We start from the raw sequence: 24861 nt of genomic DNA, 5'->3' as shown, positions 1-24861 counted from the left end.
TCAATATTCACAATTCTACATTTTGGTTAGTAAACTGGTGCTGAAGCGCCTTCCATGCATAATTATACTTAGTGCATCAAAAGTGTCATATAAAAGTTAAGCAGGTATTGCTTTCTATATTTGTTGGACAAACTGGAAAGAAGCTGATTGTTTAAAGGGTAAGAACATCAACATTTTAGAAATTACCACTTTCATTAGGAAAAAAGTTAAGAGCTACCTGAAAACTCATGTGACACTTTGTAACAGAACAAGTATAGACATTAAAGTGATTTTCACTGCCTTTTCAAGAGCATGAAGGAAGGTTTAAGGAAGAAATTAAAATATTCCTATGCGTAGCACATTAAATACACATTCGAAATTTGCTGATGAAACATGATTTATTTTAAGCAATCTGCATTTAGACAAACCAAAAAGCTTTGAAGTGGCAAGGACCAAGCTTTTTGTGATTTAAATGCAGAAAGGTTAGAGTCATTTCAGCATTAAGTTTTATGATATTGAGAAAATACTGGTGTGAAAATTCAGCTTTTGTAAAGGCAGTGCATTACCCCAGAGATAAAATTAATACATCAGTGCTCAGTACTCTCTACACATGCTAATAGGCAGTGCACATACAACCTTAAAGCAAAGCCTCATCACTTTTCTCTGCCTAACAGTGGCGACGCTCCTCTCCGCCAGAGAGGCCTTTAGCAGATGGATTAGTGTTTAACATGAAAGGAATAATTAGGAGAGAGCTAAAACATTTGGTCTGAAGGAAGTCTTGCCAGCAGAAGAAACATGCAGAAATATAGGAGATTAAGTTGACACCGCTAATGTATGTCCACAGCAATTCTATTGTTTCTTATCCAATTTTCGATTTTCCTTGGTCATAAGCAACGTACTGAGCAAGGCTAATCAGAAGAGTGAAAAAAAAACAACGATTCTGTACACATCTTAGGGTGCCTAGTAACTTAACCTCATTGTAGTACAAAGGTGGGAGAAACCTTGAAAGGGGAGGCCACTTACTAGGCAACCGTGCCTGGGCCTGAGAGGTCAGTACGAGCCTCTGAGGCAGCACACTCTGTTGGATGGTGTGCGGGGGGGGCTGTGGCTGTGGCTGTGCCTGCGGCTGGCCCGGCTGCGGGGCCGGCGCCGCGCTCTGGCCCCGCGGTTTCACAGGGTTGGCTGCGCTAGTTGCTGTGGTGAAGGTCGCTGCGGGCTGGTGTCTTGGAGCACTGGTGGAAGCCTGAGTTGTCTGAAACTGTGCTGCTGCAGCTGCAATCAATAAGGGTTGTTTGTGCAAGCTGTTAGAGGTTTTAACTCCGCTCTTTTAAACAACCTGCATTAAAAAGAAACCTTCCGACAGGATAATCAAACGGCTACAAGAACGGCTTTGTCCTTACACACTGGGATTTCTAGCCACACCTCTTACTCCATCCTAGTTTTACAACATTATCTAGTTGGAAAGCATTGTTTAAAGGCTAAATAAATACAGAGAAGCACTGTACATTCCCATCTTTGACAGAACATTACACGTCTTCAGGGTTTAAATACTGTGGCATATTTACTCCATATGCTAACAGGTTACACAAAGCTTAGTTTTGCATTATCCTGGCAGATCATACTGGAGAAACTAGTGGGGAATTTTACTGGCAATTAGTCTCTTGGTATATTTAAGCCATTAGTATTCTACACCAATAAGCTAGAGGGAAAAGGAGTTCTATTAAACACACTAACTTGTATCTGTCTACACTGAGGTGCAGGTGACCAGGGTGGCACTGAGTGCCTTACCTTGATTTGAAGACACCGTGGCTATGGGGGATCTGCCTCGAACCTGTCCCTGCTGAGTCACCGTTGCCGTGGTCACCGTGCGCTGCACTTGAGTGCTTGGGAAAACCACAGTCCTGCCCTCGGGCTTCTGACCATACTGAACGGGCTGGAACAACCTGGCAAGAGCAGGAAAAGTCAAACTCCACAGGAAGATCATAGTTTGGCCTTTGGAAGTAAACTCTGTCACCGCAGGAACATAGAAACAGATCATGTCAGATGCTGATCTTCCTGTAGATGGCTGAAGCTGGCAAGACTCATCACTTCACAAGCTTCCTAAGTCAACATTGTAGAAAGTAATTTTGCTGAATCCAAGAAAAAAACTTTCATTGCCATAGAGTTTAAAAAGCTTTCACTGCCACCCAGTTTAATGCAGGATGCTTCAGAATTGCAGCAAACATCTTAAAGAGGCTAGGTCAATATCTGAGAAAAGATATATCTGAAGATATCTGAAAAAAAGGGCTCCCATATAATGTCCAAAGAGACATCAGCATGCTGCAGGTCATCAGGCAGCTCTCTTGTACCAGTTCTACAATACTTTGAGAACACTACTTCACTAGAAGAAAAATACTTTAGAAAAATGTACTGCTATAGAACTTCATATGTCTCTGCCATAACAGTGAGAGCACAGCTGACACTGCAGGCCCAACTTAGTCTTGGATTATCCTCATGCTAATTCTGCAAAACAACACCCAATTGCCATAAACAATTCTCAAGAACAAAGTTCATCTGCTGCTGAAGTAAGGACTATGGGAAATCCATCAACAAACTTCAAATGGAATTGCATGCCTCAAAGAACAGCATTCTTATTTTCAAAGGTAAACACAAAAGATAAGAATTAAATGCAAAGGTAGGCCTGAGGTTTTGTGTGAATCCCATTAGCAGAGATGCAGAGAGAGCTCAGTGAAGATTGCAGCAGAAGCACCTTTGCTGCTGCAATTCTAGCTTAGGAGGAGTGTAGGTGTACACACCTGCTTGGTTTGAGCTTCACTGGGTTGGGCCTCGCTGGTGGTGGAGGGGAGCTGTAGATTTCTTCAATCAACTTTCTAGTAACCTTTTGTTTTGGCAACATTTGTGCTTCATAATGAGTCATTTTGTCTTCCATTCCAATGAGATCAAAAAGAGACAGGTCCGACTCCTAGGGATTTCAAAAAATTGTTTCATGTGATGTCCCAAATAGTTAAGTCCTCTTTACATTCAATGCTGAATTCAATTTCTATATATTTACTTTTTAACCTGAAATAAATGGTGTAAATTTAAGAAATAAGCTATTAATTATTAGCCAAAACTCTCTAGAAACCTTGGAAATAAATCTTAAACTGACAGTCCCATTTTAAGCATTAGAAGAAAAAGAATTTAAATCATTAGCCAGTTATGGAAATTAAAGCAAAACACATTTAACAATTCTTCATATATCATAGTTTCCAAAGAATTAAATAGAATTCTTTGAAGGTTAACTCTCAAGCTTAAATGCCGAACTATAATTCAGGAGTAGAAAAATATGAAGGATGGAAATAAAATTAAACAAAAAATGTCAGCTGCTCCATTACTCATACTTCTTTTATATTTTCATGTCAAGGAGTGGGATCACTTGTTTAACAATAACAGAAATTGTGGTACTTCAAATGGATTGACAGAAGGGTACTAATTTAGTCATTGTAACAGAATGTTTACTGTTTTGTGAAAAAGAGTTCCTTCAGTTAGTAAAAGCAAAAAGAAAATTGCAGAAGGCCATAAATAAACACAGTGCTACCCAGAGTGACTTCAGTGTTGGAAAATTCCTGCAAACATGAGCATGATAAAAGCAAAGGTAATTTCTCTTTGACCCAGTAGTTTGTGAAAAATTACTGTTTACAAACCACTTGAAAAGTTCAAACCAATACGACAAAAAAAGAGATGCAGCAAGAACACACTTAGTAGCCACAGTTATGGAAGAGTGAATTCCTTCTATTTATAAACTTCTTTTGTTATCACATATAACAAAACAACAGTAAGTACTGAAATTCTGCCAGGGCGCTAAGAGAGGAAAAAAAACCCTTCACTTTTCTACTGACCTTCCAAATATCCCTTTCCAGGGCTCGCAGCACCAGAGAGGCTGTTCTGTACTCCAGGGTCTCTGATACATAAGAGGAGCTGGAAAGCCGGGGGTTTATCAGATCAGGGTGGTTACAGATCCTCTGCAGCTGCATCAGGACATGCAGGACACTGATGAAGTGCCCACTTTTGAGGGCTTCCTGGGTTCTACCAAATAAATTATACAGAAAGACATTGATTTATGTGCAGCTTTCATGGAGGTGTCCCTAAATCAGCAAGGTGAAAATGAGCAATGCAGTATGTTATGCAGAAGTCTTAAAACAAGTTTAGATTTCACCAAGGTCTTCTGCAGCATTCTAAGCAGCACTGTACCAAAAGTAAATTTGGAAAAGTGACCCAGGGCTGCCTTACAATCAAATAGAACCTATCCAGCCCCCCATCCTCTCCCTGTTTTGTTTCTGTTTCATCCCTGCACTTATCAATTACCACTGGCAGGGGGGGCAGTGAGGAAAAACTCTGGGCTTTAAAAAAATTAAGAACCACTCATTAGAGACAAATGTTAAAACAACACAGCAGAAGACCTGACCATCATAACTGGATTCTTAGGTTCCAGAGATAAATGCACATTTATCACATCAGCATAAAATACCACAAAATTACACCACCTGCTGTAACTCTAGTCTATAATGCAATCACATTTTATTCACAGGTCATAATGGAAAATTTCAGAGAAGCACTAAAACACATCCCCACATGACAATCATTTCTTTCCTTGCTTAAGCACTATAAGTGACAGCATTTTATATTTTCTGTCCCAAGCCCTTACCCTGGTTGCAGTATGACATCCTCATACATGGCTTTTTGTCGACTGGACAGACGGCACTTGAGCACGTGCTCGTACTTCTTTGTGAGCTGCTTCTCAACATCCCTCTTTGATCTCCTCAGAATAAATGGCTGAATCATCTGAAACGTTGCAGAATTGACAGGAAAAAAATTCTCACTTCAAAGACTTTACAACAGGAAGCTAAACTTATTCACACCTAACAGATTTGATGTGATAAATTGCATATGCTATATATAATCATTCTGCTATTGCACACAGTTGTATAGACATTAATTTGCTCTTTAATTTCTGCATGTCATGCTTCAAAATCTGAGCATTGTATTATTTTTAAAAGAAATCTCCACATTCTTCTGGTAGTAGAACCCTCAGCTTTCAGCAGAATTCTCTGTACTACGTGTTAAGAAAAGGCACAAATTCTGATCTGAGCCACATATTTTTATTCTTCCTCTCCTTAACAGCATTACTCCTTCAGTAAGACATATGAGGAAAAATTCCAACATACTCTGTGCAACCTGATGACCAGTTTATGGCAGTAATCCTGGTTCTCCTCATTGGGTGCTTTTACTGGAAAATCCAGGTAAGGTCTGGAAATTCCCGGAATCAAAAAATGCACCATGGTCCACAGCTCCATCAGTGTGTTATGCAAAGGAGTGTCTATCAGAAGCAAACGATGCTGGCTGTGAACAGAAGAAGATTTTAAATTGACTGATTACTATGCCTTTATGTTTGTCAGATACACAGAAGAATTATGTAGATATAATAAAATTAAACCTAGGATAAAGTATCTTTTCAATCTTGAATATATCACCAAATAGCTTCTTCATTGCAGAGTATCAGAACATATAAGGGAATCTGTTTGGGAGCACAGAATGTCAGCAAAGAAGAATTACAGGGATATGATAGTGGAAACAAAAAGATCTCAAGCATTTCTCTGAATCCTGATTGTTTCAAATAAAAGCACTTCTCTATAGGTGCACATTGCTCAGGAATTCAGGTAGACTAAGTCAAGAGGATTTTTTTAATCAAGTTTTCTGTTAAGAAGAGAACTGTGTGACATGAAAAGAGAAAAACTCACTGCCAGCAGGAAATCAATTCTCAGCTCTGTACCTGCGGAGATTGAAAAGTGCCTCCCAGTGTTTCTCAGTCATATTCTTGATTTGCTGCATCTCATCTACTATTAAATATTTCCATCTCATTTTCATGAATGCTGTGTGGCCTTTGAACAGCTGCTTGTAGGAAGTGATGCACACATTGAAGCTGTTGGGTTCTGTCCATTCCTACGGAAAAGGAAAGAAAGGATGAGACAGAAAAGTTAAGGCAGAACTCTCAAATATCTTACAACCAGCTACTTCTTCATTAGAAAAGACATATAAGATAGATATATATAGGCTAAATATATAGGGAACAGTGGAAGAGTTGCAAAATACAGCACCTGTCTCTTTGCCCTAAGTTCTCTTTGGCTCCCAAAGTAGAGAAGTATTTTCAACCCTGGGCACCAGCGTTTCAATTCCAGCTCCCACTTCAGTATGTTACAGCTCCGGACAACAACAAGGTGAGGGCCCCAGTTCCCTACAGAAGGGGAAACACAGCAGTTAACACTGGAAAGAGACTCCTTACAGGGCATGTGGCTCATATTCTCCCTTGATTTTTTAAGTGCATTGCATTAAATTAATCATTAAAAGTGAGATCAAATAACAACAAATAGAGCCATTTTAATTACTGATCTACTCCTAGTCATTAAACCATTTGTAAGGTTTTTCTCTACTAGTAAGAATTTAAAAGAATTCAGAAGAATCTCTAGAGGGTAATAGGTTGATCAGACACTATATTTGACTAGTCAAGTATAGTGTCATACTTATGTCACAAAATGTCAGAAAGTTATTCTGACACAATCTTACTCCTATCATTAACTAAAGCCTGATATGGTTCAGTAGGGAAAAAAAAAGTGACCCTAGTCTACAATCCACAAAGAAAATGCTGGCACAATACCTGTCGAAAACTGTTAGCCAAAAGAGCTTACCTTCATTACAAGCCAAATGGGCAAAAAAGGCAATAATTTGCACTGTTTTTCCAAGCCCTGCCTCATCTGCCAGGATGCCATTGAGATTCTTCCTGTACAGCTTTGCCAGCCAATCCAGCCCAATCTTCTGATATTCTCTGAGAGACCCATACAGCAGTGATGGAGTGTTGTATTTTACCTGTAATGTGAATAATTTGGTATTTTTTCCTGAGTTGAATTCGCAGAGCATGGCATAAAGCATAAACATTCACAAAAGTTAACTCAAAAAAAAAAAAAAGGAATTTCTTGCTAAAAGCTACAAAAAATGAAGAAAAAAACCTTTTTTATGTAAACATCAGCACACAGAGTGACAGAAAACAGGGATTCTTACTGCTGTTGTTATCCTGGAGCTGCCTTTAGGTAACAACACCTCTGCTGCAGCAGCAACTTCTGCTATGTCTCTCATGTTCTTCTTGGGAGGACTTGACCTGTCCATGACCTTGTACTGATCAATGGTGAGAAGGGAGTCTATGAGGACAACTTCTTTCTGGGGACTTTCCCTATCAGACATGTGGTCTTCCATTTCTAGGAGAGAGAGAGAATTTACAGTGGTATCTAAAATAAACTTCAGTAGCAGTTACACAAAGGAATTGAGATAACCAGGATTCAGACACAGGTCTAAAGGAGGCAGTCAACTTTTGAAAGCATTTCTATGATTTTCAAGCTAGTTCAAGTAAAATGCAAATAGCCTAAGGTCAGGTTCATGTACATATTGTGGATATTCACACTAGCTAGGCAACATGGTATAATTATAGCTACCTATGAAGTCTGCTGTTTAATTCAGTGTAGAGAGGCTTTTCTATGGCTCAGTACTGCACTTGAAAATCTCACACATCTTCACTTTAGGACAGGCAAACACTGCCCTCTTTCCACAAACTGTGAGATTTTAAATGTGATTCACTCAAGATGTGTTTTCCCCTAGCACAAAATGTCTTTTCACAGAGTCCTGAAGAGCCAAGCAATTTATTTCACCTTGTAAATCAGCACAACTACTGCTAAACATAGAGTAATTTACCTTCCTCACTGCTCTCCTCTTCACTGTCAGGCTTTGGCTGGGGCCAGTGAAAATTTTCTGCAAAGGCACCTTCATACATCTTTACCAAATCTTCCAGAGGCAATTCAGCTGAAGGTTATTAAAGGATGGAAGTTTTAAAATACCAAAACTTGGAACAACAGATACTATTAATTATAATCTCATTACATTCTTCACAATTGCAGAAAACCAGTTTTCTAATTAGAAGTTAACTTCAGAGGTAATTATTAAGTGAATGATGGCAGTATTTATTTAATAACCTTGATTACAGAGAACATTTAGCACTACACCAAGCAGTTTGCTCTCATAACCTGCTTTTTACTGCATTACAAACAAACCCTACAACCTTCAGTAAATCCCCAGTTGGGAAGGTAGGGACATCAAATGCAGTTTGACAATGCAACACTTCAGAAGTTTCAAAACTGAGCAGTAACTCCAGGATCCCTTTCTGAGCTGCTAAAGCAGGAATGTACATGCTGCCAGTGGCAAATCAATCAGCAAATATTCTCATCAGGAACCTGGCTGACTGGCCAAGGGTTATAATCCCTCCAACTGGCCAGTTCAGTGCAGCCACTAAGCTGCCAAACAGAGCAAACACACAGATCTGGAAATGGCATTTTCATCGCCAGGCACGCTCAGCCTCATGGGCAGCCTGCCTCTGAAAATCTGCTTTTACCAGGCTAAGTGACTCATCTCTGTGGGCTACTTTGCACATCAAGCTCAGCATAGCAATCACATTGCTAATGAGAGAGAGCTGCTAGCCAGAGCACTGTCCCTAAAAGCACCTTATATTCAAATATTTATAACCTCCCTTCAAGATCAGCACTTAAGTGCCCTTTGGAGCTACCAAGTCAGTCACAAAACCCTTCTGGGATACTCAAGCCAGTTGATAAAGTGTCCATGTTCAATCTGATCCAGCCCTGGTGTTAAGGGTTTATCATGCATTCCTAGAACTCAGGTTGAGAATCTTGGTGCAAGGTTTTAATGCAGTGCTTCACTAGAGAACTGCTTTTTCTCCAGCCACCCTGTGTGATAACCAGGACTGCTTTATAAAGTGCAGATGATCGCTCCATAAACTGCTGCAGCTTTCCAAATAGAAAAAACTAAACACAGACTACACAGGACTGAACATCTGAATGCAGTCTCCCACCTCTAATCCTCTTTACAAATACAACAAGTGCTGTGTGTTTCTAGCTGCTGTTTCAGAGCCCAGCCCAGAGAAGAACCAAGCCACGTGCCTACCTTCTTTGGCTAGATTAGACAATTCAGTTTGATGGTTTATGTTTCCCTCTTTAGCTTCTTGCTCTTCAATTGTTTCTTCTTCATCTTCAACTACAAGAAAACAAATGCAAATCTTGGGTTAAATTATACAGTAATTCAGGAGACTTGTAATTCTACACCCCTGAAGTGAATGAGCACAGAATATTCTAAGTCTGCAGAATAATCTAAGCCTGCAGGATTTAAAAAGAATTAAATATGTATGGAAAAAAAGATAATCTGAAAGCAACTATATGCAGTATTTGAAAGGTAAATGAACAGGAGAGAAGCACTTCTGCCTCAGGACAGAAAGCATTTAAGTGTTGATTGACAATGTTCACCACAGGTTGTTCTGAAACTTTGAACAGGGGAGTTCCTTTGTCAGGAACATGACAGAGTGGTCACCAACAAGAAAGGACCCAAAGCAGATGGGTATTTCATCAAAATCCTCAAAAGAACTTCAAGACCATTAGTAAGGCCTGACAAATGAAGTAATGAGGACAGAAAGAATTAAAATCCATCAATAATGACAGCAGTATCATTTCAAGGAAAATGTTGTTTTCAGATTTTCACTAGAGCTCTTTTAGGGATAATTTACTATTTAATTGGCTGTCTAATGTCTCTAAGAAACAGAAGAAGGTGGGTATTTGGTTTGTGAAAATCACTGCAGCCACACAGTAACAGACTGAAAACTTGTTGGTTTAATATTCAATTTCTGTTCTATGTTATGGATGCAAAATTTTGGGAAATTACTTACCTTCCTCATCAGTCAAAGATGTGCTTGCCTTTCTTTTCCTTCCAGATGATGAACCCCCCTAGCATTAAATAATTGTAATATTTAAAATCAGAGAAAACAAAAGATAAACAGGGGGCTTTGTTTGTTTTTTTAAAAATAACAAAACATGCCTTGCAGTCCCAAAAGCATTTGCTGATAGACATTTAACACCTATTAGCACTTCCCTGGTCATGCCAAACCAGAAATTCTAATTCTGAATTGATGGAAGTGTGCAGTCTGCCACTTGCACTGCACATGGGTCAAATTATTCAGGTCCAGCTGTGGTACAAAACTTTTAGCCAGACTGGCTCAAGGACTAAATTTTTTCACAAGTCAATAAAAAAGAGATATGCACAGGCCTATAATTGTCTCAGCTGTCCAGTGCACTCTGTAGAATTGTTTAGCCTGTGCCAATTAACTCTCACAGCCAGTGCTGGGCCTCAGTTTGGCTGATAACACATGCTAAGGCTTGTTCCTAGCAGGAAATTCAGATGCAGGCACTCTGCTTGCTAGAGGGGGAGTCTTCCAGCACATGGGCATCAGCTGTGCCACAACAGATGGCTCAGGGCCTCAGATCCCTTGTCCATTTTTTTCCAATTGCACAGACACAGCCAAGGAGTCCTTAGCACACATTTTATCCAGGGAAAAAGATATCCAAGTTTCATTCAGTTTGATCCATTCTGTACCATACACCTTCATCTCTCAGCAGATAAATCTCTGCTGAACATCTGAAAACACATTTCATGCCCCACCAAGTCTACCCCTGGCTACTGTAAATGAACCTCCTGCCCAAGTCTGGCAATTAATTAGTACAGTTTTTTGGTATTCAATCTCAGAATGAATGATTCACAGCCACTAAGGACATGTGCCAAACACAATCCCCTTCCTAACCAGAAAAGAAAAATTATACTTGTGCTTGTGACTGATGTTCATTTGTCAGTGAAATCTTACCATCACCATATATTTTTTTAAAATCACCTTTATCAAAACTCTTTCACATATGTAGTCACATTTAAACCAATTTGATGGCTTTTTCAAAAAACAAAAACTTACCATTTCACTTTCTTTTTCCAAATAAAGGTCTTCCTTTGCATCCTTACCTGGAAAATTATTACACTTGATGTATGTATTCATCACTTAGCAATTTTTCATTTCTCACATGAACTTTTAAATGTATTCAAATGAAGACACAAGAAGTATTAACAAAATCTAACACAAAACCATAAAAACTCACAACTCATTATTCAGATCTATTCACAACCCGTTATTAGCAACTCACAATTTTACCACTGAGATTAACCTGCACTGAGTGAAATTATATAAAACAGTATCATCAGAATTCAGACTATATTTCTTATGAAATGGAATACAATTACCTTTCCTTGAAAATCTCTTTAAATTCAAAGCTTTTTTCCTCTTCTCTTGAAATTCAATTTGCAGTTTAATTTCAACAACCTGAAATGTAAAGCAAGTCTAATAAATCACTTTTATTTTACAAATAAACTCCTGAAGATGAAAAAACCACCACAAATTGCACAAGTCTTAGTGAGTGGGTACTTTACCTGCTCAATGTTAGACCAGAAATACTCTATTTCTCTAGCAATGGATGCTGCAATCCTCCTCAGTTTGTTCTGCTCCTCCCTTTTAGCTCTCTCTTCGTTAAGTTTCTTTTCTTCATGGTAACGAGCCACAGTTCTTACCATCTAAAATATCATGAAATACTTAATTAGGTTACCTCAAAATACATTTAATTGCATTTCTTAAGATTATAGTGGTTATCAGCAGCCAGATGTTGACCGTAGCTTTACACACATAGCACTTACCTCCAATATTTCTAATTCTTACCATGCCAGTAAAGCAACAGACATGAAACTCAAAGGAAAAAAAATATAACTATAACTAAGCAATCAAATAGGAAACTCTTAATTCACTCTCTGAATACAAAAAATTAGAAAAAATTCCACTGAAATTAGCAGCAAACACACAAAAGAAAACTTTTTTTTTCAGACAGCACATATTAAGTCACAGAAATCACACCACAAAATGTCAGAGACCAAAGCTAAAATGAGTTCAAAAAGAGTGTACATACATGAGTGAAAGATCAGTCAATGGCTGTTAAGACTGACTTGATTGCAACCTTTAGCTCAGGAGGTCCCTAAAACATTGACTTCCAGAAGTTTGAAGCAAAGTGCCAGGGGAAGGATCATTTCACATTTGCCCTTCCTGTTTCTCCTATTCTTAAAAACCTACCATTGGCCACAAATGGAAATCCAGATTTAAATTATATTCAAAATGCAGACATTTATTGTACAAAACAGTACACTTATTTCAATACTTTGCTTCTGAGTTTCCATTATTTCAGAATATACAATAGAAAACAACATGGCAATTTAAACTAATGACCTTCAGTTGCTCTGTTCATTACCCTAAATTGGTCATAAATGTACAAAAAAAAGAGATGCAACATTGCTGGTATAAATAGAAAACCTTTGTTACTGTAAATTAACAGATTTTATATATTTCATATCACACCATAGAAATTTTCATTGCAGTACTGTATTCCTGCTGTGCTGCTCTCTCCTCCTGTGGAAACAGTTCTCTACCATGTTTCCATTACTGGTTTTACTCTTATTCTTCTGTGAGATTAAGAAAAAATAACTAGACTGACAACCACACCCAGTGGAAGCTATTTACAAAATTCTGTATTTACTCTTTATTGATTGAAAATAACTCATTTGTGAGACAGGCATGACAACTCCAGCTTTTATTTAAATATAACCCAGTCAACATATTGAGTGGGCTCCTAAAAAAGCTATTTGATCTCCAGAGGAATAAAATCCACAAACTGTTATTTGCATCCACAATCTGTACAATTATCTTGTCTGTCTCAGGTGCCATATGCAAAACTGACAACAAAATTTCTCATTTGAGGTAAAAGGTAGTGCCTCATCTTTCCTTTACTTCTATCTGTAGCAAAAGATATCTCATAACTTTGCTACCAAACTGAGTGATATCAACATTTACTGCTCTCAGTTATAAAATAGTTTTCAAGTACCTTCTTAGCAGTTGCCATCTTCCACTTTCTCTCCTGGGCAAAATCAGTTGCCATCCACTGCATTTCTTCCAGCAAATAATCCCAGTGGGATTTTGGTCTTGGAGCCTCTTGGAGTTTAGGCAGTCGCCTGGGGGACCACAAACCTTCCTTTCTCAGTTCTGCTATCCGCTGGTGGATTTGATTTTCCTTAAAAAGAAGTACAGAGACTTACAATGAAGATGCAAAATGCACCTGAAGTCACAGAATCAGAGAAAAATAGTAATTCTTCCACTTTATTAAATTAACTGACAGGAAAATAAAAGTGTAAAAGCATCACACAGAATATTTCTTACCAGCTTGACTTGCTCAGCCAGCTTGTCTTGAGAGTTTTCCTGTGGCAACACCGCTGCATTCTGAGCTGGACTTTGTGTTTTAGGTGCTGCTGCTGCTACTGCTAAGCCAGGAGGCTTGGATGCAATAGGAGACAGGGACTTGGTGGTGGCTGGAGAGGTCCTGTTTGTTTGCACTGGGTATGGAGAAGGCGGTGCTGTGCCTGGGATCGCGGCTGGGGCGATGGATGAGGTAGGTGGCAGTGGATTTGCTGCAAGACGCTGAGAACTCTGAGCAGGATCTGCAGATGGCCGTGTCAGAGTCACAGTCTGCCCAAGAAACACACTAGTTACTGATGAGTGAGGATTCAATACTTAATCTACACTAGAGCAGGACATAAAGGAGACTTTAACTTAGTAACAAATGTGCACCTGTGTCGCAATATGACACAAAATGAACAACACTCATATGCTGAGATGTCTAAGGCAAAAAAGGTGCATTTATTTCTGGACTTTGATATTTATAGAATTCTAGAAGTGAGCATGGATTGGAGGACGAATTGCTACTTCTCCAACCACACTGGCCAAACTAACAGTTTATCTATTTTCTCTTCCTCCAGAAAGGAATGCAAAGCAATCATTATTTACATGAAAAGCACATGGGAAACTGTATTACAAAAATGTAAACATCAGAAGGCTTAGAAGAACTTTAGAAGAACAAGGCGACACACCTGCATTTCTACAAGGAAAGGATTTAATTGTCCAGTGGAATTAAGAGACGAAGACAGCATTCTAAGGTTTTACTGGCCATGGAAACAAACCCATGTCCACCCCATACCTGCTGCTGTATGGCAGCTTGTGGCTGTGACACTTGGCTGGGCGCCTGTCCCTGCACGTGGATCGCTGGTGGCACCTGCTGCTGCAGCGGCGCTGGAAGCGGGGCGGCCGTCAGGGGCACGCTCTGGGGCTGGATCTTCACCTGGATCTGGGGCTGGGCTGGAGGCTCCACCAGCTGGGGCTGCTGCTGCTGCTGTGGGAGCTGCAGGGAGGCGGGCAGCGACGCCATGGGGACGCTGGCGGGCTGCAGGCGCGCGGGCAGCTGCGGCGGCGGCGTGTGCAGGCTGGCCGCGTTCTGCACCGGGGGGCCCTTGGAGGGGTCGTACTGCTGCTGGCTCTGCTTCTGCCCCGTCAGCTGCACCGTCTGCGGCGTGGGAGGCATCCCTCCTGCAGGGCAACAGGAAACACGTGCAGGTGAGGTTAAAACATTCAAATGCCCAATGCTCTCTGTGGATTTGAGGAGGAAATCGACTGCGAATAGAGTGGTTTTGTTACTTACTTTGCCACAAGACACCATCACTTGAAAATACCACATCACAATCACAAAATAAATCACCATTACAATAAACAACGAAGTACTTCATGCACAGGACTGTAACTAAAATTTGGAGCACAGCAACTAAAAAAGAGCATGTCATTAGAGGTCTTCTAAATTTCGTATACTCAAAAAAAAAAGGAGTGGTGAACTAATGGAATTTAACCTAAAATACCAGCATGAAGTCTAAACACTACTGAATCTTTCTAAGAACACATTCACTCTAACACATATTCTAAAGCTTGGCATGACTAATGAATAAAAATTTGTTGTGATGTTCCAATTAGATGGTTTCCTTGTCATAAATCATTGGTTCAGTTCCAGAATTCTCAGACTGGCCATTTTGCATCAGCACCTGTGACGTATTTCCATGCCCACATGCACCTTTGGAGCCCGTCACTCAGCTCCTTAAACGAACCAGGCATTGCATACCAAGTATTAATTTACATGGAGAAGTGTGTGGTGGGACTAGGATCTTGGCAGGCCAGAAGCCAAAGTTTCTAGTTCCATCACCAACATCTCCTTGTGAAATTAATGTGCAGCTGGCATGTGGTGACACAGTACCTTGTGCCGTTGGCATTAGCTGTTGAAGAGGAACTCCTGAAGCCACACCCGGGTGCTGAAAAACCATCCCATGACGGCCCACTTCAATTCGTGGTCTCTTAGACGAATCTGTGATATTCAAATTCCATTTATGGCATGGTATAATGGAATGGGTTCAGTTTTACAAAGCAAACTACTACACATGACTCCACCGTCAGCTCCGAAAGCTACAACTACTGTACATGTGTAGCATTGATGAAGAACATGCTCCAGGGCCAGAGTCCCTCTGACTTCAAGTTGGCCATCTCCAATCTTCTCAGCCAGAACAATCAACCTAACCATGTCTCCATGCCTGCCAAATCCAGGCCTATCTACTGGGAGTGGAGTGCACTCTTCCCACAGCACCAGTCACACAGTAGACAGTCCTAAGGATCTGGTGATTCCCAAGGTGAGGCAAAAATGTGCTTTTGAACAGTGGGCTCCGATCACTGTGTGGAAAAAAAAAGAGGATGGAAGTGGAATTGTGCCTGTGGAACATACCTGCTGGTGCAAGGGCCTGCTGCTGTCTCTTAAAAGCTTCAATCTCTATGGTGCTCACAGTCCCCGTCACCGGAGTCCCTGTATGCGTTTGCTACAGGGAAAAGAAAACAAATCACAGAGGTTCAATCTGCAGATGGTCTGACACCAAGAGAGAATTTACAAGCAGATCTAAGGAGGCCAGCACAGAAAAAGTCCTTCAGAACAGCTGTACAACAAAGGAAACGACTCATTCATTATCTGCTATGACGTTTTAGTTAACCACAATGCACAAGTACTCTTCGTTGAGGTTTAATTTTACAGTGATTAAGTTGTTTATATATAATGACACCTACATTTTGTTAAGTGATACCAAACTCAGGAAAATGGGATATGTAAAAAAACAAACTTGCCCAGTACTTTTTGTTACTTTTTTTTTAATTAATGGAAATTTTCATTAGTGTATCATATCTGTGTGAAACATCAGTAACAAAAATTCATCCTCATCCTGAAAATAGTTAATTTGAGTCTCTGGCTCTCTCAGGATAGAGCTTTGTGAGAGTTACCGTTGAATATTTCAGGAAAAAGCTAGGAAGATGGAATAAAGAACCTCAGCCAAGGTACACAATTTCCAGTTCCAGTTTTCCAGATGCTGGACTCGTACCTGTTTGCACAGCTGGCAAAATGAGTCTCATGAATAGACTCAGTGAGGAGAAACAATATTGCCCTAAGGCTAAGGTGACATCAGAGCACACCAGAAATTACTATCCATTTTGTCTGAGGATAAACAGCACACAAACTATGAATTAACAAGCCTGGAAGAGCACTGTTGATATTGAGATGCAAAAGGAATCACTGGGCTCTGATTCAGCAAGCTGGAATTTAGCTTCAGTAAGATTACACAGTGCATTCAAACTTTATTTTTAAATCACCACATTTAATATCAACAATGATGGCAAGAACCTGTCCCAGAGAATCCTTTCAGCATCAAGCACAGGTGACAGGCTCACATACAGGATTACTGAAGCAAACAAATTTGGGTATATGACAATTTTAATGCTCTTTGGCCCTTCAACATACTGGCAAGTATTTATTAATGTCCATCAGTGTCTGTGCAAGTCCAATTCCTTCCAGTGAGTTTCCAAGTAATTTTAACTTCTCCTCAGTATTTGGTTATGCTGTACCAAATATTTTACTGTGAAACTTAATATGAGAAAAATAAGGGCTATCCCAAAAACTGTCATAAGAGATTCCATCAGAAAATACAAACAGAAACTTCATGTATGGCAGTCTCTACATACTGGGAAATGAATTAATTTAGCACTCCAGTTCTCAAAGTGCACTTTTCTAAGGGTGAGAGCCTTAAACATGTTGAGGTATAGCAAGGGTTTGCACATGTTGTGAAATTTTTTGATGACAACACAAAAGGCAGTAATTTCCTTTTTTTTTTTTTTTTTTTTAATTCACAGGTATTTTCTCCTCTGATTTTAAACAAAACTTTACCAATGTAAATTACACCCACAGAGGTAAACACCAGTCTGTATTGAAATAAATCCCAGCAGTGACATCCTGCATCTCCAGGGCTTCACTGCATGCTATTAATAATCACAGCCAACATCACCTACAATGACTGGGCTTCAAATGCTCCTTTTTGAGCTGAATATCTCTCATGCCCCTCAGACTCAATCAATAGCTATGAATTAATAACACTTAATCTCCTTGCTGCTCTGAGGGCATTTGCAGCCACTCCAGCAATACAGATACAGCCTTAAGATGTAAATTCTGGTTTTAAATGTCTCTGATTCATATTCACAGTTCACTGGCCATTTCACGCCCAATAGGGATTAAGTTTTCAAATATTTGTGTTGTCACAAGGTAGACATGCAGCACATTTCAGGTCCAACAGCCAGTGTCTGGCAGAGCATCATAGACCTGGGCATTCACAGAATTTTCAAAATAAGCAACAAGAATTGATTATTTAAATGCTATTAAATTGACTAACAAATTCAGTTTATGTCCCATTTGCATCAGATGCTGCTGGGACATCAGTTTAAGAAATTATATTCTTCAAACTCCAGATTAAATGCCATTTATTTCACCTGCTCTCTCCCTCTGGATGACTGCATACTCACAGTTTCAGGCTGTATCTCCACTTTAGGATTTTTGACTGACATTTTCTTAAGAATATGCCTCCCAGCTGTCTGCATTATCACCATGTAATTTAGGCCAGACTCTTCAGAGAGCAGACATGTTATGTCTTCATAAATTGCAGTCACATACCAATAATATTAGACTAAAACTGTCCCAACTTTAATTAAAATAATGTAGCTGTCCCAAGGTCATGATTATGCAGCATGCACACAATAATCACTCTGAGCACTGCACTTCTGCACTGGGATTTGAATGGTGATGCTGATTGGGACACATTATTTCTCCATAAATAGTTGCAAAGAGCAAGACTGATGGAAAGAAATGCCACTTTCTGTTAGCAGTTTGTGCTGAAAGGTCAGTACCACACAGAGAGTTTTGTGCATTTTTAGCATGAACCAGTTTCCCTTAAACTGCATGGTACAATACCTTCAGAAGTATCACCACTGCTGCAGCTACAGCTTGGTGGCAACCCTAATCACTACAATAAATAACCTGATATAATATTAGGTATTTTAAACAGCTTAAAGGAAGCCTGACTACCTAAGGAGGCTTCCAAGCCATGTCAGTACTGGCCCTAAGGAAGAGCTCTCAGTGCAATCCCCTTTGCTGCACAACTCCTTTGTACAATACCACAGGAACATCCCATTTGTTACATACAGGAACACAACCCATCCTGTATTTCATTTCACTTTCCATTTCCAAAGGCCAGATAAAGGCAGCACAGCCTGTACAGCTGCTGTGGTACAGCAGAGTCATTCACCCTGCAACACCTGCTAAGCATATCATTGAGCTAAAAGGTAAATATTTTAGTTGCAGATGGAATTAGGGTATATTACTTCTCAGGGTATGTATGCAGTGATGTCTGGGTAACAGAGTTGAAGGCAGCTGCATAAAACCACACTGAACTGAAAAGCTGTATCATCACTGATCCACAAACATTTTAACTGATTATCACATTTGTTTCTTGGCTTCCTCCAGCATTCCTCATGAAAAAAGAAAAAAAAATTGTTAGAAAGGACTTTTATAATAAAAATTAGCACTTCTGTTTCTTCTTTCCAACATTTATGGCAGAGCTAATGGAAAGCAGTTAATTATTTAAAACAAATTGTGCCAGAGGATTAGTACTGTTGTTTAACACATTTCAGGGAAGGCAAATCCAAAACCTTCTGTAGCCACACTCAAAACCTTTAATACATAAGGGGAAGAAAAAAAAGAAAAGAATTTTAGAAGAAATCCACAATTACAATGCCACAGACAAAGAATCCATATCATCACTACGCAGAATGCACAAATGAACCAAATGCATTAGGGATACAAAGACAAACAAACCAAAGTGAAAACATTCAAGCTGAAAGTTAATGCAATAAGCCAGCAACCTGGAGACAAAGCTTTAACTTCCTCAAGGCTTCAGTTATACTGATGCATTTGAAGACTGCAGAGGTTTTTTGGTTTTGTTTAGATGATAAGGGATGGGCTCTTGGGAAAATTCTAATTCATCTAAGAAATATCAAATCTGAATGAAGAAAAAAAATCTGGGATGAAACTACATTTTAGAACCATTGAAAAGTACCTGAAATGGTTGCTGCTGGGATGAAAAAGCAGCAGAAACATTTGGAGGAAGCTGGGTTGCTATAGCGACAGGAGTACCAGTCTGCCCATCCTTTCCTGTCACAACCTTTACCTGAGAGAAATATTTTGGGAAAAAAAAAAAGAAGGGAGAATCATTTTCTTTTTAGAAGTTTTTCTTTTTTTTAAACTGTTCAACACACTCCTTTGGTACTGATGGCACCTCAGTGAAGAGGGGATAATAACTAAACCACCACCAGTACAGCTTGTTTTGAGCACAGCCCATTTTCAGAGTTCTGTCTTACTTTTAATAGCAGAACAGAGCACAGCCTTGACTGTTTATTGTGACTTCTGTCACTGGAAACGTTTTCTTAAATCCAGTTAACATAAAAGTGTGCTTTAAACTGAATGATTGCTGCTGCTAACAGACAACAAATTAGCATGACAGACAGTTTGAACGTAAGAGAGCTTCAACATTTATTTAAGCAATGAGCACAGCCACCATTCACTCTCCCCACCAATTCCCAAAGAAATCAACCTTCCAGGCAAGGGATGAAGCACGTTGCTTTAGCAGAAAGTGATAGAGGGGAGGGGGAAATAAAACAGAACACGACAACAAAATACAAAGAAAGAACATACTCAAAAGGTGTCTTAATCTTTCAGAAGGATTCATCACTTGAAAACACATAAAGACTTTTGCTGTTGCACTTGGCAAAATTCTCCAGCAGTTACAGGGACAAGAAGCTTCCACAAACAAAAGAGGATCCACCACGAGAAGGCAGCGAAGTACAGCAAATTCTCAACCCAAAACACCACGGGGTAGAGACTGAACTCATTTAAAGTGTGCAGCACCACTGACTTGAAGGAACCTGTACCATTTACACCCACTAAAGATCCCTCAAAATGTGCAGATGGTAGTTAAAAATACCTGGTTATTTCAGCTGACAAACACGCAACCCAACAAGAACACCTAAACAATTTGACAAAACATAAACCAGGTGAAAAAAAAATACTGAATATCCATTGTCAATAAATTACAGTAACAGGCTAGCTTTTATGTTACTATATAAAGTAATGATTCCTTCAAAATTGTCAGTAACTGTCACAAGCAGAAATATATTCTACCTAATTAAGAAGCTTATACAACAAAGTGCTGAACAAATTAAACTTCAGCCATTATTCTGTTAAAATTTCCCACTAATTCCAACTGGAGGTATGATTGCTAATGATTTATACCTAAGAGCCACTAAATTTGAGAGAAGGCACTCATTTCCAGAGGGTATTCAAAGCAACACAAGGTTCTTTACATAATATTGGTTCCTCTACAAACTGGCAGCTACATAATTCACAAATTTTAGAAGATATTTATGAGTGCCAATGGGTGCAGGGGCATCAGTTCTATCTACCCTGCTGCAACCACCTGCCAAGTTGGCTTGTGGGCAGGCTCTGCACCAGACCAGTGCTCCAGCACCCACAGATGGGTACAAAAGTGCAGGAAAAGCTGCACAGCACCTGTTTGTGGCAAGCTTCTTTCAAGTTCTTTGCCATCAATAAGCAGGGAATTCAAGTCAGTAATTTAAACCTTTGCATAAGTAACAAAGTGAACTTGTCAATGTCCAGTCTGTAAGTGCTGGTTGTTAAATTCTTCAAACAGCAGCTCACACACAGAGCTCCAGGGCACCCTGAATAATGGAATACATGACTCTGGACCCTTAGACATGTTCTCCCTCACTAATTAGATTAATTCACATTTTTTGTTGGCTGCAGCAACATTGAACTTCAGTAACATCTATGATTAGAACTCACATGAGTCAGGTTAACCTCTTGTAATGCTTTTGCTAATTCTTTTTTGGTTTGTCCAAGTCTAGCTAAGTGAAATTCAAACTATGATTACTAGTCATAACCATTCCCCGCAAGCTTAAAACCATTTCCACATTTCTACCATCTTTATTTGTGTGCAGCTAGGACAGTTAAAGCTCCCTCTCTATGCTTTTATTTTCAATCCAAAAATCTAAGAGCACACTCAAACCAATCCATCAAATCACACTACCCAGCAGAACTGCACTCTTTCAGGCCAACTATTTTATGAAAAACTGCCATACTTCACCAAGCAAAAATGATTTTTCATGTCCTGTCCCATTCTTTAATACTTCACAATCCCAGTGCTACAACTTCATCTATGATTTTATTCCAACAAAGTTTCTTACCTCATCATTGATGACCTCAGATTGTTCTTCCTCTTCTTCCTCCTCCAGATCCAAGTCATTTTGCCTCAGGTATGCTTGCAGAGGAACACAATGTTTCTTCTTAAAAGCTAAAAAGTCCATCATATTCCCTTGAAGATGTTGCAGGAAAAACAGTTCAATCAAACATTCCTTAAAAGTTTCCTTAAGAATTTCCATCTGCTTGTGGTGATGATCCAAACATAGCTTTCTCATTTGAGCAGTTTCTTGGTTGGCAGGAGGAATCTCCTCCAACTTTTTGGGCTGTTTTTTCACTGCTGTGTTAGCTGTAGGAGTGAGAGGAAGACTCGACAGCCCCTGTGGCACGGTGGCCCGTGAAGGACTCGTGGGAGGAGGAGGTGATGTCATCCCAAACGCGCTCGGTCCTCCAACTCCTGCTATCAATCCACCAGAAGTCCTGTCAAATCCAATGGGTCTACTCAGCTGCTGCCCTTGAAGCACTTGCTGCTGCTGCTGCATTAGCTGCCCCTGGATAATATTGCTGATTTGGGGTGGCAAGCTGGTCGTCGTGATGTGGCCGGGGCTGGTCAAGGATTGCATGTTTGCCCCGCTGGCCACGGGGCTCTGAGGGCCGAGGTGGTGGATGGTGCCCCCGGACTGCGAGTGCGGCTGCGAGAGCCGGCGCTCCCTCACGGTGCCGGGCGGGCCGGACGATGGCAGTTGCACTTGTGCAGCAGCTCCTTGAGCAATCTGCGCAATCCCCGGTCCTTCCTGGTACACGAAGTGGCCGCCGTTGGAAGGGCTCAGGCTGATCTGCCTCACCAGCACGCTGGCATCCACAAAGCCTCTGGTGGGGCTCTGGCTGCACATGCCCAGGCCGGGCCCGGGGGTGCCCGCGCGGACGTTGGGCAGCGCCTGCACCGGCACCGGGTTGGGCTGCGTGGGGCTCTGCGACTGCACCTGCTGGGGCAGCGGAGAGGTGACCTGGATGTACGAGGGGGAGCCATGCTCGAAGCGCCTCTGCTGGGGGCTGAACTGAAAGCTGGGGGACGTGGGGTTTGGCAGCGGCAGCGGGGTGAGCGTGATCTGCTGGTTGCCCGAGGCCACCGGGCCCACGTTCTGCAGGGTGATGTTCACGTTCTGCCCGGCCACGGGGCTCCGGCTCATGATGAACTGCTGGATCTGGTAACTGGGCGACTGCGGCGCCGAGGGGCTGGCGGAGGGAGCGAAGGAGGCAGCGGGGGACTGGGGTAGATTTGCCTGTTGTTCTTCTCCCTCGCTGCCCGTGAACGACCTGGATCTCTGCAGCTGGCGCTGGGCATTCTGAGGGCCATTGCCATGGTGCATTCTCACTGATCTAAGGTTTTACAGTGTAGTCTAAAGAAATACACAAAAACAGACATTCAGGGAATGTAAAAACTCTTCTGCAACTGGAACTATATAGTTACGACTAGAAAGATTAGTTACAGTAAGAACTCTGTTATCCTGGTTTTGCAGTTACTTAAAATGTTTCAAATTATCCAAAACCCTCAGCACAATCAAATCTCACTTAAATCGCTCATAAATTTCTCTAGCTAATACTGTTATTGAATAGTCTTACAAATGTTGTGTTCCCCTTAGCTAGGCAGAATGACTTCAAATAATAAAGAAAAAAAAAAACTAACAGGACTTTTGCTGTGGAACTTCAAGAAACAATGGTCTCCAGCATCAAAGGCATCTATTCTTTTTTTCGTGTTCATTATTACCAATGTTTCAGTGCTTTTAACTCTTAATGCAAAGTTATCATAATTGCTAAAACATATAGTCCATTGTTTCAACAGCAACTACAAATAAGAAAATGAACAGACTATTCAACTCTATCGCTCTAGCTACTGAAGACCAAGTCATCTAAATGTATATAAAACTACTGTACTTGATCCTTAACTTTGCCTTCTCTTTCCTTCAGAACACAACAAGAGATGAAAATTAACCAAATCTGCATTTCATTTCAAATGCTGTTTATTGGGTCAAGCTACCCAGAAATCCCAAAACGTTCTGGTTTTGTATTTCAATCACAGACAAACAAAAATTCCAATGACATGCACTGACAGGTAGATTCAGGGCTGGGAGTCACACAGAAATAGCAGCAAGAGAAAACGAAACCTGTTTTTTTTTTTTCCCCTTTCAAAATCTCTCCCCTCTTTTGAAAGCAACAGTTTCACTTTTAGCATTTCAGGCCAAACACACACAAACATGCTGCCACTCCTTTGTGTTCCTAACTCCAAGTCGGTCGCAGATGGCAACAGGCAGCAGCACCCCGGCACGGCAGCGCTGCTGGGATGCAGCTGCCGGCTCTCCCGCCGCCCAGGCACGGAGCACATCACAGCCAGCGCTGCCCTGCCCTGCGCTGCCTGCAGCCATCCGCCCAAGCCCTGCGGATGGAGATTCCCTTCCTTGCCCCGGGAGAGAGGCTGCTGTCCGGGAAGGTGGAGCAAAGCAGCGCTGTCACACGCTGCCAGCAGCGACAGGGGACCGAGAGCCCGGGACCTCCCGTACCGGGGGTACCGCGGAGCGCAGCGGGCACAGCGGCTCCTCCGGCCGCGTTCCGCCTCTCCCGCACCGGGGCTCGACTGTCCCGCACAGGGGTTCACCCGGCGGGTCTCAGCTTTCCGCACCGGGTCTCGGCTCTCCCACTCTCCGGAGCTCCAACCTGAGCGAGCGAGCTCCGTAGAGCGGGAAGAGGAAAAAGCTGCACTCCTTACAGGCCGCTTTTCTAAAAGATTTAACAATACTGCAATTCTTCCAGGTATTGTGGTTATTTCGCAGCGCCCCTACCAAATAATTAAGATTCAAACGATACCACCAGGAACAAGGTCTTATTATTTTAATTAGCCGCACCTCACTAACACTTATGGCCCCAGTGAAAACACTTAATTAATTACAGGCCGATAAGGGAGGTCCCGAAGCAGGGATCGCCTTTTGTGTGCGAGCAGCGCAGCGGGCCCGCCCGGCCGGGGGCGAAGCCCGGCCCCGCCGCCGCCGCTCCGCGGGAGCTCCCCCCGCCCGGGGCTCCTCCGTCGGGGCCGCGCTCCCCCGGCTCGGCCCGGCCCGGCCCTGCCCGCCCCGCGTTCCCCTCCCCGCGCCGGGCGGGCCCGTCCCTCCGCGGCCTCCCCCGGTGCGGCGGCGGGGCCGGCGGGGGCCGTTCGGGGCGGAGCGGGGGGCGCAGCCGGGCCCGGGCGGGCCCCGCGGGCCGCACTTACCGCGGGCGCCGCGGGTTCCATTCGCTGCGGGCAGGAAGCGCGGGCGGGGGCGCCGCTACCAGCGCCGGCAGGAGACAAACCGCGTCCCGCCGCGCCTGCGCCGCCACCCGCGGGCCGCGCCGC

At 41.8% G+C, this 24861-nt stretch overlaps 1 protein-coding gene across 18 annotated transcripts in view; it reads right to left on the bottom strand.

Annotated features, from left to right (window-relative positions):
- Positions 1 to 24834, bottom strand: part of EP400 (E1A binding protein p400) — a 47764-nt gene extending 22930 nt beyond the window's left edge. For 11 of the 18 annotated variants that reach the window (XM_064727014.1, XM_064727017.1, XM_064727020.1 and 8 more), the window contains exons 1-24: positions 24739 to 24834; positions 21524 to 22876; positions 19321 to 19431; positions 15624 to 15714; positions 15105 to 15212; positions 14007 to 14392; positions 13193 to 13498; positions 12861 to 13046; positions 11368 to 11508; positions 11182 to 11260; positions 10859 to 10905; positions 9788 to 9845; positions 9016 to 9105; positions 7756 to 7863; positions 7072 to 7265; positions 6702 to 6879; positions 6114 to 6250; positions 5789 to 5958; positions 5184 to 5358; positions 4664 to 4800; positions 3858 to 4044; positions 2775 to 2941; positions 1768 to 1922; positions 1003 to 1251 (exon numbers count right to left, since the gene is read on the bottom strand). In XM_064727014.1, the coding sequence (XP_064583084.1) occupies positions 1003 to 1251; positions 1768 to 1922; positions 2775 to 2941; positions 3858 to 4044; positions 4664 to 4800; positions 5184 to 5358; positions 5789 to 5958; positions 6114 to 6250; positions 6702 to 6879; positions 7072 to 7265; positions 7756 to 7863; positions 9016 to 9105; positions 9788 to 9845; positions 10859 to 10905; positions 11182 to 11260; positions 11368 to 11508; positions 12861 to 13046; positions 13193 to 13498; positions 14007 to 14392; positions 15105 to 15212; positions 15624 to 15714; positions 19321 to 19431; positions 21524 to 22846 (4783 nt within the window). In that variant the 5' untranslated portion in view covers positions 22847 to 22876; positions 24739 to 24834. The remainder of the gene's footprint in view (positions 1 to 1002; positions 1252 to 1767; positions 1923 to 2774; positions 2942 to 3857; positions 4045 to 4663; positions 4801 to 5183; positions 5359 to 5788; positions 5959 to 6113; positions 6251 to 6701; positions 6880 to 7071; positions 7266 to 7755; positions 7864 to 9015; positions 9106 to 9787; positions 9846 to 10858; positions 10906 to 11181; positions 11261 to 11367; positions 11509 to 12860; positions 13047 to 13192; positions 13499 to 14006; positions 14393 to 15104; positions 15213 to 15623; positions 15715 to 19320; positions 19432 to 21523; positions 22877 to 24738) is intronic. The other 7 variants (XM_064727026.1, XM_064727027.1, XM_064727023.1 and 4 more) reach the window with 6 other exon arrangements.
- Between the last annotated feature and the right edge of the window lie 27 nt (positions 24835 to 24861).

The sequence above is a fragment of the Zonotrichia leucophrys genome, chromosome 15 (genome assembly GCF_028769735.1).
Source record: "Zonotrichia leucophrys gambelii isolate GWCS_2022_RI chromosome 15, RI_Zleu_2.0, whole genome shotgun sequence".
NCBI classification, from domain to species: Eukaryota; Metazoa; Chordata; class Aves; order Passeriformes; family Passerellidae; genus Zonotrichia; species Zonotrichia leucophrys.
The sequence above is the reverse complement of the archived record's forward strand: the minus strand, read 5'-3'. Positions and strand labels throughout refer to the sequence as shown.